General features: G+C 40.7%; 1 protein-coding gene across 3 annotated transcripts in view; it reads right to left on the bottom strand.

Moving 5' to 3' along the window:
• Positions 1-13,801, bottom strand: part of LOC105468047 (beta-1,4-galactosyltransferase 6) — a 64,621-nt gene that overhangs the window by 28,921 nt on the left and 21,899 nt on the right. For 2 of the 3 annotated variants that reach the window (XM_011717991.2, XM_011717982.3), the window contains one exon: positions 8,700-8,813. The exons of the other annotated variant lie outside the window; for it this stretch is intronic. In XM_011717991.2, coding sequence (XP_011716293.1) covers positions 8,700-8,813 — 114 coding nt within the window. The remainder of the gene's footprint in view (positions 1-8,699; positions 8,814-13,801) is intronic. 3 annotated transcript variants of the gene reach the window in all.

Raw genomic sequence — 13,801 nt, 5'->3', positions numbered from 1 at the left:
ATGGGACATTCCCTCCCCCAGCCTCTGTGCTGCCTCCTGAGCATAGCTCTGAGACTGAACAGTTATGAGGCATCCAGTCATCGGTCATCTCCTGTCCTTTCTGAAGCCAACACTAGACACTGCTTATTTCAAATGCTTTACTTAAGCTTCTCGACTTCTAAAATTTTACAACCGCTGCTTAACAAATGATTTCTTACTCAAGTTTTCTTGACGCAACCAAACCTGAGCATTCTAAACATAAGACAGAGCATTAGTCACACATCCCCACTGCCAAGGGCAATGCCTGGATACAGAATGAATGAATGAACGAATGAATGAATGAATGAATGAATAGGAAGATTCCTGTCTCATCCCTGCTTCCACCTACCTGCATTTCTACTCCCTGGCTCCATCAGGTGCTAAAATATTTCTTTAAGACATTTATGCAAAACTGTGCATCCAACAAAGGCCTAATATCCAGAATCTATAAGGAATTTAAACAAGCAAAAAACAAATAACCCCATTAAAAAATGAGCAAAAGATACAAACTTCTTAAAAGGAAACATTCAGGTATCAACAAACATATGAAAAAATGCTCCAAACCACTAATCATCAGAGAAATGCATATTAAAACCACAATAAGACACCATCAAATACCAATAGGAAAAGCCATTATTGAAAAGTCAAAAAACAACAGATGCTGGCTAGGCTCGGGAAGAAAAGGAGATGCTTATACACTGTTGGTGAGAATGTAAGTTAGTTCAGCCACTGTGGAAAGCAGTTTGGAGATTTCTCAAAAAACAGAACCACCATTTGATCCAGCAATCCTATTAATGCGTAAATATCCAAAAGAAAATAAATCATTCTACCAAAAAGGCACATGCACTATTATGTTCCTTGCGGCAATATTCATGATAGTGAATTCACAGTGACACCCAGCTGTGTCCAGACCCTGAATCACAGTCACCTAGAAATGACTGGCTTTTACCTCTGACACTGCACCCTCTCATTAAAGCCTCTTTCCCTTTCACCTTCTACCATTCTCCTCCCATGAAGTCCCTCCTCAACTTCATGAAGACTTGAAGTCCTCTCTGCTATATCCACATTTTCCTCTATCTGGCCTCTGTATAAAGTGGTTTGCTAATTTTGATGTGTGCCTAAGAATTGCCAGCTGTGCTTGTTTAAAATGCAGGTGACTGGCCACACTGTCAAAGTTTCTGTGTCAGTTGAAGCTCATGGGTCATGGTTCTGTCCACTGGCTTTAACTGAACACATTTCAACAGCTTGAACTACCCACCACTGAGTCCTGCCTTTCAAAGGAAAAAGCTAGAACCCACTCTCCAAACCCCTCTAGCAGGTAGGAGTGGTCATGTGACCAAATGCACCCACAGGAGAATGGAAGCAGTAGTAAACAATATAAGGACAAGGGTACTCTGCAAAACTATCTCTCAAAAGTAAAAGTGGTGGCAAAAGCTTCTAGCTTTACGGGAACCAACAAGTGGCACTTCTGGTCTCCAGACCTGAGCAATGCTGGTAGGAGGTGTAAGCCCTGACAAGTGGCAGCAGGGGATGCTTCAAAGTGGTCTGAGCCTTGTTCTGGCTGCTCAGTTTCTCAACCTAATTCTCTAGCCACCCAGGTTGTCTCTGGACTCTCTAATATATTTTCATGAATTCTTTTTTCTCTTAAATCAGATAAAGTATATTCTGTGCTTTGCAACCAAGAGCCCTGACTTTCACAGTCTAGGGTTTAGCTCAGAGGCTGCATTTTTAACAAGTATCCCAGCCACAATTTTTTTTTTTTTTTTTTTTTTTGAGACAGAGTCTTGCTCTGTCACCCAGGCTGGAACGCAGTGGCACCATCTCGGCTCACTACAAGCTCCGCCTCCCGGATTCTTGCCATTCTCCTGCCTCAGCCTCCCGAGTAGCTGGGACTACAGGCGCCCGCCACCACGCCTGGCTAATTGTCTGTATTTTTAGTAGAGATGGGGTTTCACCATTTTAGCCAGGATGGTCTCGATCTCCTGACCTCATGATCCACTCACCTCGGCCTCCCAAAGTGCTGGGATTACAGGCGTGAGCCACCGCGCCCAGCCCCCAGCTGCATTTTTAACAAGTGTATGTCATCTGAATCACACTTAGAGAAATGCAGCTCTATGACCTTCACCCAATCACAGTACCTACACACTGACAAACACCTTATCTACCACCGCCCCAACCTACCACACCTGGGCTACAGGTCCCATCCTTGTGGTGACAATTATCCATGCTCCAATTCTCTACCTAATAAACATAACTAAAGAAAGCACATAAGCATATGGATTAATCCCATCATTTGGGTGGCAATACCTAACATATTGCCTTAAGCATAGTAAGTTTTCAGCAAAAACAAGTGTCACTTTTGTTTGTATTGTGACCCCACCAGGGTGGGGTGTGGGGCTCTCCAGGCTAACCTGTCACCTTTTAATTTATGATTAGTTGACTCCACTTTTCATTCCCTACAACAACTTTTTAAATACTTACTCCTCCCTTTCAAGCTGCTCAGTCCTTCCTGGCCATCCTCTCAGGGACACAAGGCCTCCTGCTTCAGGAAAACAGACATAGCAGGCACAAGCACCCTACCTCTCCACCTCATCTCCAAATAAACCTCAGGCTTCCTCAGGGGAGGAGGCATTCCTGAGGCTTTCCATGCTCACTCTTCAACCTGAGGCATTGTCTCCTGTCTGCAGGTGTGTGACAAGACACAGCAGTCTCTTTCCGGGATGTGTTCCTCCCTGGCCCCTCAGACACCATCCTCTGGCTTCTCTAGGTTCGTGTCTCCCCTTCTTCTGTTAACCGCCACTCACCTCACAAGTACAGATCTTCTCAGGGACCCACTCTCAGCCTTCTTCCCACCTCAATTCCTCTAATCTCCTTCCCCTTGCCACCAAATTTCTCTCGTTTCACCTACAGTCTTCACACACATCTGACTCACTTCTCAAGACAGTCTACTTTGCTTCTTTCCCAACCACTTTACTGAAATCGTGCTTGCTGTATTCTCCATCCGTTTTCTGCACCAAATTCAGTGGCCCTTTCACAGTTCCTCACTCTCCCTGCTGTCTGCAGGTGTGTGACAAGACACAGCAGTCTCTTTCCGGAATGTGTTCCTCCCTGGCACCCCAGACACCATCCTCTGGCTTCTCTAGGTTCCTGTCTCCCCTTCTTCTGTTAACCGCCACTCACCTCACAAGTACGGATCTTCTCAGGGACCCACTCTCAGCCTTCTTCCCACCTCACTTCCTCTAATCTTCAGTCCAGATCTCTTATGAAAGTCAGACCCCAAGTTAACCCTCCTGAACTTCAAACAAAACAGCCCAAACAGAAACCACTAACTTCCCCATCCTCCAAATGCGATGGTTACTCTCTATCGCTTCAGTTCATGGTCACCAAGTCTGAAACCTGGAAATTAATCCTCACCTCTCAATTGGTCACCACATCTGGCCAACGGTACCCTGTAGGTTCTTTTCTGTGCCTCTTCCTCTCTCCAACGCCAGAGCCTTGGCACATGCCCTTGTTGTTGCCTGTGGGCTCCCTGCAGCAAGCTCCTCTTTGGTCTCCTGGTGATCCCAGTATTTCTCCATTCTCACCCATTTTTCAGCTTCTCATCCGAATAATCTTCCTAAAATACAATCCTAGTCCATCATTCATCTGCCTAAAGCCTTTGAAGGTTCTCCATTTCCCTAAAGCAGTGGGGTTTTTTGTTTATTTTTGCTTTTGGTTTTTTGTTTTGTTTTTTGTTTTGGTTTTGCCCCTAGACCCTTTGAAAATCATGCACTCTCGCCTGAGAGAAATGCACACAGGCTCGTAAATCAACCATCTGCATATAAGCTCACAGGCTCTTCTCCCTCTGAAGCTCACCTCATGGATGCCTAGGAATGATGGAACCCACAAGGCCCTCAGATTCCTCAGGCCTTTACACAAGACCCTTCTGGCCAGCCTCCTTTCCCATACACGCCACTTACACACCCTCTCTGGGCAGAGCCGACCGCTCTCCAGTCCCGGAATACACAGAGCCTCCTCATAGTGATGCTGTTCTCTCTCAGTTGTCTTGCAAGACCCAGTTCTAATGACACCTCTCTCTGACATCGTCCTTTCCCTTGCAGAATAAACTGCTGTCTCCCTTTTGTCACATTCATAACCTTTTTACTTTTTTTTTTTGAGACAAAGTCTCACTCTGTTGCCCGGGCTGGAGTGCAGTGGTGCGACTTCAGCTCACTGCAACCTCCGCCTACCAGGTTCCAAGCAATTCTCTGCCTCAGCCTCCCAAGTAGCTGGGACTACAGGCACGCACCACTGCACCCAGCTAATTTGTGTGTGTGTGTGTTTTTGGTAGAGATGGGTTTCACCATGTTGACTAGGCTGGTCTTGAACTCCTGACCTCAGGTAACACACCCGCCTTGGCCTCCCAAAGTGCTAGGAAACAGGCGTGAGCCACCACGCCCGACCTGATAAGCTTTTCATAGCGTGCCTTTCTCCAAGTGTGTTACCTGCACCGGGCTGCCACACACATGACCATGTTCAGCTTTGTCTCTCCCGTGCCTGCTTCTATGAACAACACCGGGACTGCTGTACAGCAGCTGTTCATCAATGACTGGTTGACTCTAAATGGCAAATGGCTCCCATCTAATTTTTTTTTTTTTTTACAATAAACATATGCATGATGGTTGTTACATGAGCATTATTTGAGCTTTGCTGAAGTTTGCTTGCTTATCTTTTCCTTCTTTGCTGATTTTCATTTGAATTATTTAAATTCATCTCAAAAAGTCCTTGGAGCTTTTGTTATATTCATAAGGTTAGCAACTATAGAAACTATCAGGGTTAAACCATAAAGGGAACTATTCCACAAATAATAAGAACAGAATATATAAAGGTCACTGCAAACGTATTCTATTTGAATAAGAATTAAAAGATAGGAAAACTAAAGGTAAGTCTATTTTCAGTCTAATGCAGAGTATGCAATTGACATTTTCCATTTCTACCTCACCCATAAAAATTAAAATCAAAACATCCACACTAAGCACTTATTAATTTTTAGCCTCAGACAAGGTGAAACTTCTATTTTACTTTGTTAGCACAAAGAATCTTACATAAATGCAATAAAGCTGAATGTGGATTTGCCCTTTGGAGAATCTATAAACACTAACAAGAAAGAAGTATTCACTCATATTCTTCATATAAAAATACACATTGAAATAGATTTTACAGTGTAATTGGCCACTACTGAATATGAAACACTGCTGAAATATATGAAACACACTTTATCTGCATTCTAGTTTGAAAAATTCACTTTATCTTTACAGAAATCCAGTGCCAGTGTTTCCATTGCTGTATTAGGTAAAAATCAAAGTTTACAACAGGATAATCAAATACACCAATGTTAAGCCTTAACTTCACTTTTAGTGACTATAAGTAAATATCACTTGTACTTGAATGGTTTTCATCCAAGTAGATCTAATTCTTACACAAATCCCTTCTATTATTTGGGAAAGAATCACATTCAATTATTTTGTGTGACTATTGTAAGATTTTATACTTATGTATTTTATTGCATTGTTCTCTATTATCAATGAAAACTATCTTTCTAAGTAAAAAAATGTAAGGATGCATAGCTAAGAATAAAACTTCTAAACTCCACACATTTCTCCTAGGTGTCTCATTCCCCTGACCATTGTAAAGTCTGGCTCTATTATTCAAAGAAGGAGGGAGAAGAAAGGGAGAATCAAATTAACGCCTATCAAACTTCAGGCACTGTGCTTCATTCTATCCTTACCACACTCTGCAGGTGATATTAGAAACCCAGGTTTTACAGGTACGTAAACTAAGCCTCCACTTTGCGGAAGTCACAGGACTAATGAAGCGTTCTGTTGGACAGCTTGTGCAAGGCTCTCTTGGCAGAAGCCTCGTTATGTTGGCTGTACCCATGGCTCCTTTCTAAAGCCTTACCTGTATGTGGCTGTATTTTCTACCAAATCACCCTGCCATCATGGCCACCACGGCCACCACTAACTGGGCACAAAATTGGGACAGGACCCAAAGTTGGCAGCCCATGAGAGGGCTGCTATGAAAAGATGGCTGGCCACACCAGTGTGACCCTCTCTTACAAAAGAATGCAAGGATCCCAGGGAAGCAGAGAAAAGGGGCAGCAGTGCTGAGGCCGCTCCCCACCCCCAGTGTAAAGGCAGTGCACAGCAGCCACGCACGACGCAATCTCTCAGTCACCATGACAGAGATGGTACAATGGGCTGTGGGGCGGGAGGAGAGGAGTACCAGAATGAGGAAGTGGCAGACAGATGCTTTGAAATAGAGTTTAATTAGTACTCATAAAGCACTAATTAAAGAAAATGGCAACTAAATCAAGAACAGAAAGATTTCCTGAAACTATAAACCTTGAATATGAAAATTATGAAGATGAAATTAGTGTAATCAATATTTCAACAGAGCATTACCCAGTGGTTTCGGTATTACACAGACAAAAGTATTCATTTTTAAGAAAACAAGGCTGCAATAACAAAGTAATGACAACCATAAAAATCACTGAGTTCCATTCTTTATTATGGTATAGCAAAGAGACAGCAAGATTAGAATCACCTGAGAATTTTTTTTTCTTAAATACCAGGGACCAGGCCCACTACTCTAGATCAGTGGGTCTCAATACGTGGCCTAAGGCTCAGCAGCAACAGCATCACCTTGCGGGACTTGTTGGAAATGCAGATTCTCAGGCCCGCTCCACACCTGCTGAGTCTGAAACTTGAGGGCAAGAACCAGCAATGAGGCTTGACAAGATGATCAGGGTGATTCTGATGTACCCTCAAGACTAAAAGCGATGGCCTTAGATGACATTAGGTCAATCTTTCTTTTTATTATCGATATATAATATCTATCAACAATAAACTAAAATAAACCCTACAAATACGATAGGCAAAGGCTAATTTCCTCAATTTAAAAAGCTCGTGTAAAGAATAAAAAACAGATACCAAATACATCAGAATATGGATAAATAAGCAATTCAAAAAGATGTTTATATAAATCTTTAATTATATCAAATCCAAGATACAAACCTACACGTACAAAGTATGCTTAAAAATCATGGGGCAGGGGTAGAAGACATAAAAAAAAAAAAAAGAAAGAAAAGCCAAAATAATAGCTGTGTAGCTTCTGAGTGTTGAGAGTACAGTATAGTGTTTTTTAAATAATGATAATGTATTATCTTCATAATTTTAAAAATATATATTTAAAGTACAGTAGCTTTATCACTACGACATATTACACACAAAGGTTAAAAACAAAATAGTAAAATCATTAGAAGGAAATAAAGGTATTTATTTGTATGGCCTCAGGGTAAGAAAAGCTTTAAGACCAAAAAAAAAGCAAAACCCCTAGGTAAAGTGATAAAAACATTTGAAAATGTTATAATTTTAAACTTCCATAAAATAAAAGACAAAATAAAATGAGAAGCCCGGGAATGTGTGAAAAGATACTTACGAAACACATAGCAGACAACAGGCCACTGCCAGAATATAAAGAATTTTTACAGATCAATACCAACACACAATAACCAACCAGGAACTGATAAAGCCCATGATGCAGCAAGTCACAGGAGAGAAAATTTAAAAACACAAACATGGGAAAACCTACTCAAACCCACCAGGAATAAGGGAAGCGAAAATTGAAACAATAAGAAATCATTTGTTAATCTTTCAGATTAGCAAGAATTTAAAAGTCCATCTGTATCAAAGTGGTACATTCATGCTTTGCTGTTACGGATATAAACTGGTATAGCTGCTTTTGAGAGCAACTGACAAAATCTGGAAAAACTGAGCCAACCTACCCAGCAATTCCACCACTAGCCCTCAACCCTCAAGTATATATGCACAGGAAAACCCACACTCTGTTGTTCTTTATACATACATACATACATATATATATATATATATTTTTTTGCTATTTTGTGATAGCAAAAAGTTGAAACAACCTAAATAGTCCATCAGTGGGAAAACAGGTAAATGAGATGTGATACATTTATACAAAGACTATTACTACACAGTAATAGTTAAGGGGAAAAAATTAGATCTATATGTAATAACATGGGTAGTTCTCAAAAAAGTATGTAAAAAAGCAAGTTATAAGAATGAAATGCACTTTTTAAGACCAACTTACATAAATTCTCCTTTGAAACAATATCTATTTTCTATACAGACATCTATCTATGTAAAAAACAATTATCATAACCGGTGAGAATACTCAGCAAACTCTCAGAAGAGGTGAGGTTACTTCCGAGGAAGGAATGCAGAGTCGGTGCTGGGGATGGTGGTCTAAAAGGATTGCTTAACCAGGAACATTTTAACATATTCAAAAGTAGACTACACATTAATTACTCTCTTAAACACTGTTTTAAAAGAACTTGGACATAGGTTAGCCAAAGTATTCGTTTTTAAAACTGGGTGGGAGCAAGATGGGTATTTGTCATTTTCTCCCTTTGTATTTTTCTTCAGCTTTTCAATCATCCCCCTCCAAAAAGCACTTTGCCAAAAAAAAAAAAAAAAAGTTCAAATAACATGCTGCATAATATAAACATTTGCACCCAGGTGCACATGACCTGATCCTGCTGCACTCAAATCATGTGGTTTTTATGACCGAACTGTAACACAAGTAAATAGTTAAGTCAAAATTAGATGACGACTTACGCATATAAGGCAGTTTTTCTGGACAGGGGAGGTATGGTGAGTATGTGAAGTTTTCCGGAAGATACGTTGTTGTTTGAACAAGATAATCACTTGAATTATTGCCTTCAGGATAATCTTGGAGAGAGAGAAAAGAGTTACAAAAACAAAAAGGCCTTTTGCTTTGTCCCTGGAATGAAATACGTCACTGTCACTGTGAGAAAACTACAGCACACAATCTACAGAAGTACTTAAAATCAATTATCTTTAAAGAACTAGAGAACAGCAAACTGCTGCTGGGAACAGACCTCTCCGCATGATTTCCCAAGAGACATCTACAGAGCAGCACACCCTTATATCCTTGCACACAGACATAGCAGTCCCATTTGCAACCATGTGAGAACACCTGCTCCCATCCCTCCTCTGGCTGAGCCCGATCTAAAGGGAGTGTGAAAGTGTAACAGGGAATCCCCTCCACTATGGCACAGCCATGGGTGTTCCAAACTGCTGCGTGCTTGCTACTAGCATCCACAGAGCAGAGGGGTGGGAGTAATGTTTTCTTACCACCTCACACTGTAGAAACTGAGATTTACCCACTCAACTTACTTTTGTAATACAGCTCATTCTAAACCTTTAAGTTAGTCATTCCCAGCCTGCGGGCTGCAGCCCCGCGGGAGCCCTGGAGCTATCGTTACATTAGGCCCATTATCTTTAGAGTTAGCAAGTTAAACTGCATACACGGCACCAAAATCAAACGCCTGAGTTCAAATTCTCGCTCCAACACACTGTAGCTGTGTGATACAGGGCAGGACATGATGTAGTTTCCCACTATGCCTACTTCATACTGTCATTTTTAAACTTCAATAAGATAAAATGTGTAAGGTGCTGAGAACAATCCCTGGCCCATAGAAATAGTTAGTAACTGTAGCTATGAGCGATTAGAGATGAGCACCTGACCCATGAGAGAGTCACAGGCTTAGAATTTTTGAATGTGGAACCAGAGAGATCACATTTCAGTCCATTTCTGGAGCAAAGTTCTGAGACGCAACTCTAGGAATCATGACACGCAGGTTTCCTGTTATGTAGGGAAGCTGGTCTAAGAGAATGACATCAACGTGCAATGAGTAAGAAATGAGAGATGGAAACAGCTCATTAAACTATTGTCTGTCTCCTGGATCACAAACTATGTACCACAGAAAGTGAAACTCAGGCAGACACTTTAGGAAAATGTGAAGATATTCTTTGAATCTTGAGTAATCTGCTCCAATGAGAGACAATGTAGGAGTTAAACCCTCTGACCATAGGCTAATGACAGAATCCTGCAAATTAGATAGGAAGTATGTGAGATGAGCCAAAGAAAACTAAGCACCTCCCCTGCACACCTTTCCCTAACATCAATATTCAGTCATTGTCACAATGGAGTTGGTGAGGATGCAGCGTGGGAGTCAGGACAGTACTTCAGGGCAGAGTCTCACGCCACCTGCAAGGCTGTCGAATGAAAGAGGCCCTGCCACGGCTGCTAAGCAGAGGGTGTTGGGATGGACAAAGGTTCCAGGTCGGGCACCAAGGAAGAAACAGAAGCCACAAGAGAAGGTCCAATTCCAAAGAACTGCATGGAAACCCCACTTACAAATTTCACAGGGCATCAGTAAAGTGTTAAGGTAAATGCACTCCCAGAAAACCCCAACATGAGAGAGATCAATGATGGTACAACTGCTAAGGCCTATTCTATCAGGAAGTGGGAAAGCCCCAATGAGACAATCCTCCCCACTGTCTCTCCCTGTAGGAGTGCTGGCAAGCATTTGACAAGGAAAATCTTCCAAATGACAAGGGGAGGAGAAATTCAGTGAACATTAATCGTTTTATATGCCCAGTGACACACCAAGACCACAGACACTACTCTGGTAGCCCGTACTCAATGTATTCTGCATGTATCTGAAAGATTTAAAGATACCAAGCAAAAGCAAGTGGAAGGAAGTCCAATAAAGTTCTGATTCTTTTTTTTTTTTTTTTGAGACAGGATCTTGCTGTGTCACACAGGCTGGAGTACAGTGGCATGATAACAGCTCACTGCAGCACTGACTTCTTCAGCTCAAGTGATCCTCCCAGCTCAGCCTCCCAACTATTAATAGCTGGAACTACAGTCACGCACCACCACACCCAGCTAATTTTGTATTTTTTGCAGAGACAGGGTCTTGCCATGTTGCCCAGGCTGGTCTCCAGCTCCTCAGCTCAAGGAATCCTCCTGCCTCAACCTCCTAAAGTGATGGGATTACAGGTGTGAGCCACCATGCCTGGCCTGATTCTTTACTTAAGATACTTTAAATATATATATGTAGATAGATATATACCAAAATTCAAGTTTTTTTTTTTAAAGGGCTTCTCTTTTTATGGGGACTCCTACTTTGCTAGTGGTAGGAGCGAGTGCAATGAGCATGAATTGGGTTTCTGTCACTCCCACCAAAACTGCTTAAGATCACTATTGTTACGAGTTCTGTAACAGTGTCTAGTCAAGCTCATTGATTTATACCTTAGAGTTACTTATTTATCTTCAATATTCCTGAAAAGGAAGATAAGGCATTCTTATTTGAGGGAGACAGTAAGAAAAGAAAAACACACAAAAAGAATTCTTAAAAGTAAGTTTGCCAAAATTTAAAAAATCAAATCAAAGCATTGTAATAAAGTCAGAGCAACCTCCCAGAAAGACAGAAAGGAAAAAAGAATTGAAAAACAAGAGAGAAATGATGATACATAATAGGATTTCCAAAAAGAAAGGAAAATAGCAGGAAGACAACTTATCAAAGAAATAATACAAAAATATTTTGGAGAATTGAAGGGTAAGATATTCCATATTGATAGGACTGCTCCCAGCAAGAGAAGAAAAACCAAGCTCCAAGATGCTCTTTGTGAAATTTAACAATACAAAAAGATCCCAAAAGTCTCCAGAAAGAAAAAACTGGTCCATGAACAGTAACTGCAATCAGGATAGTCAACAGACTTCTTAAAAGCAGCACTGGAAGAGAGAAGACAATGGCATGGGAATTTTGGAAACCCCCCTTAGAGTGGTCAACTCATGTGCCTAAGGGAAAATCAGTGACAGATTAAGAAGGTTCTGCAAATTGGAGGGAAAAAAGAGTTAACAAGTAACATCAACAAAAATAAACAGGTCTACAAAACAAACATAATTACAACTAGACTCAGGAAAACAAACCATTATCTACATTCTCTTAACAACATCAACAATACCGATTGAGCTTAAATTGTGATTGATGTAATTATATTGGGGATAAGGATACATAAAATTGGGGTGAGACTATAATACTAAATGTCTTTCTTCCATAACAGGAGTAGTTAAAATTGATAAATCAAGAGATAGAAGGACAGAAACATAAAGATAAATAAAGAATAAATTGTTAGTTCTCTGAGGATTGGGACTCAGGGAGGAGTAAGCTAGGAGACTGTTGTTATTATACCCTTTTCTACTTTTAAAATATAAAAAGTTCTACTTAAAATAAAAATGCAAGAAAGTTAGTGAGCTTTTCAATATGAATAAGTGAGCAGTTAAAACAATAAATAGTGGCCGGGCGCAGTGGCTCACGCCTGTAATCGCAGCACTTTGGGAGGCCGAGGCGGGCGGATCACAAGGTCAGGAGATCGAGACCACGGTGAAACCCCATCTCTACTAAAAAATACAAAAAATTAGCCGGCCGCTGTGGCGGGCGCCTGTAATCCCAGCTACTCAGGAGGCTGAGGCAGGAGAATGGCGTGAACCTGGGAGGCAGAGCTTGCAGTGAGCCAAGATCGTGCCACTGCACTCCAGCCTGGGGGACAGAGCGAGACTCCTTCTCAACAACAACAAAAAAAAACCAAAAACAATAAATAGTGAATGGCCAGTTGTTCACTAATTAGCTAGCGTGCGCTCACTTTCTCTCTGTCTCTCTCTCTCTCTCTCTCTCACACACACACACACACAGAGCTCATATTATAGCTTTTGTTGCACATACCACCAGAAAAAGATGGGCTAGCTATATAGAGATGATAATTTTTCTGAATCTCTTCAATTTTTATTAAGGACATACTATACACTACACATTCACAAGAATGAGACAATAAATAAGGTTGTCCTTGGATGTACAACTATGATATAACAATATTTTAAAATACAAAAAAAAACAAAAGAGTAAGTTTGTCCCTGGGGGTCATCTGCCTTGAGATGTTACAAGGCTCATTTTCTTGTAATACTGAGGTGGAAAAATATCTACGGTTTCATTCAATCCTTTTGTTAATGTCATGCACTAACTTTAAATAAGAGTATTTTCTTATTCTGCATGATTTATTAATTTTATCATTAATGCTTGGGCTCCTTCTCTTAGCCACATGCTATGATTCTCTAAACCCGCATCCAATTCACAGAAGTGCTCTGCTCTCTAGACATTTCCACAAAACAAACTGTTAACTCCTTCTGGGGAGTCAAATGGCAACAGGAGGGCCAGAAAGAATTGTTCTACTTTTTACTTTAGTGCTAGAATGACTGAATCACAAAGTAAACATTCCATCACTTTTATTAGTTTTTAAAGAACCACATTTAAGTGCCTTCAAGTTACGCAATATCATTATATTCACTTCACTGAATACCAAGTTTTAGAACTAAACATGTGCTATTCTTGGCCACATCGTAAGGAGCTCAACTCACTGCCAGACTTAGAGAAACACCTCCACACTCCTGGAGTACTCTGTTCAGTGGTATTTGTGTCTTCTCAATGTATTATGTGTATATAGTCTATCTACCAACTCATCTATTATTCTGAATATCTCTTTTAATTAAAATCAAATTGTCTTTGATTTCTAGCACCTAATAAAAGTACGTACAACATAGTAGGAACATACCGTAAATAAACACCTCACAAATGATAATACAGCCAATAATGATTTAAGCTTTTAGAGATTTCACTGTAATAAACCCACAGAATTATTATTCCTACAAAAGTGGTTAGGTGAACAATGTCCATCATGAATAACCACTGCTTTCAAAGTCAGGAACCATTTTAAAAGGTTATACATGACAGATGCATTTGGGATCCACCACAACTGCTACAAAAGGTAGACATTATTTCATCTAATGAATG

The sequence above is a fragment of the Macaca nemestrina genome, chromosome 19 (genome assembly GCF_043159975.1).
Source record: "Macaca nemestrina isolate mMacNem1 chromosome 19, mMacNem.hap1, whole genome shotgun sequence".
Classification (NCBI taxonomy): domain Eukaryota; kingdom Metazoa; phylum Chordata; class Mammalia; order Primates; family Cercopithecidae; genus Macaca; species Macaca nemestrina.
The sequence above is the reverse complement of the archived record's forward strand: the minus strand, read 5'-3'. Positions and strand labels throughout refer to the sequence as shown.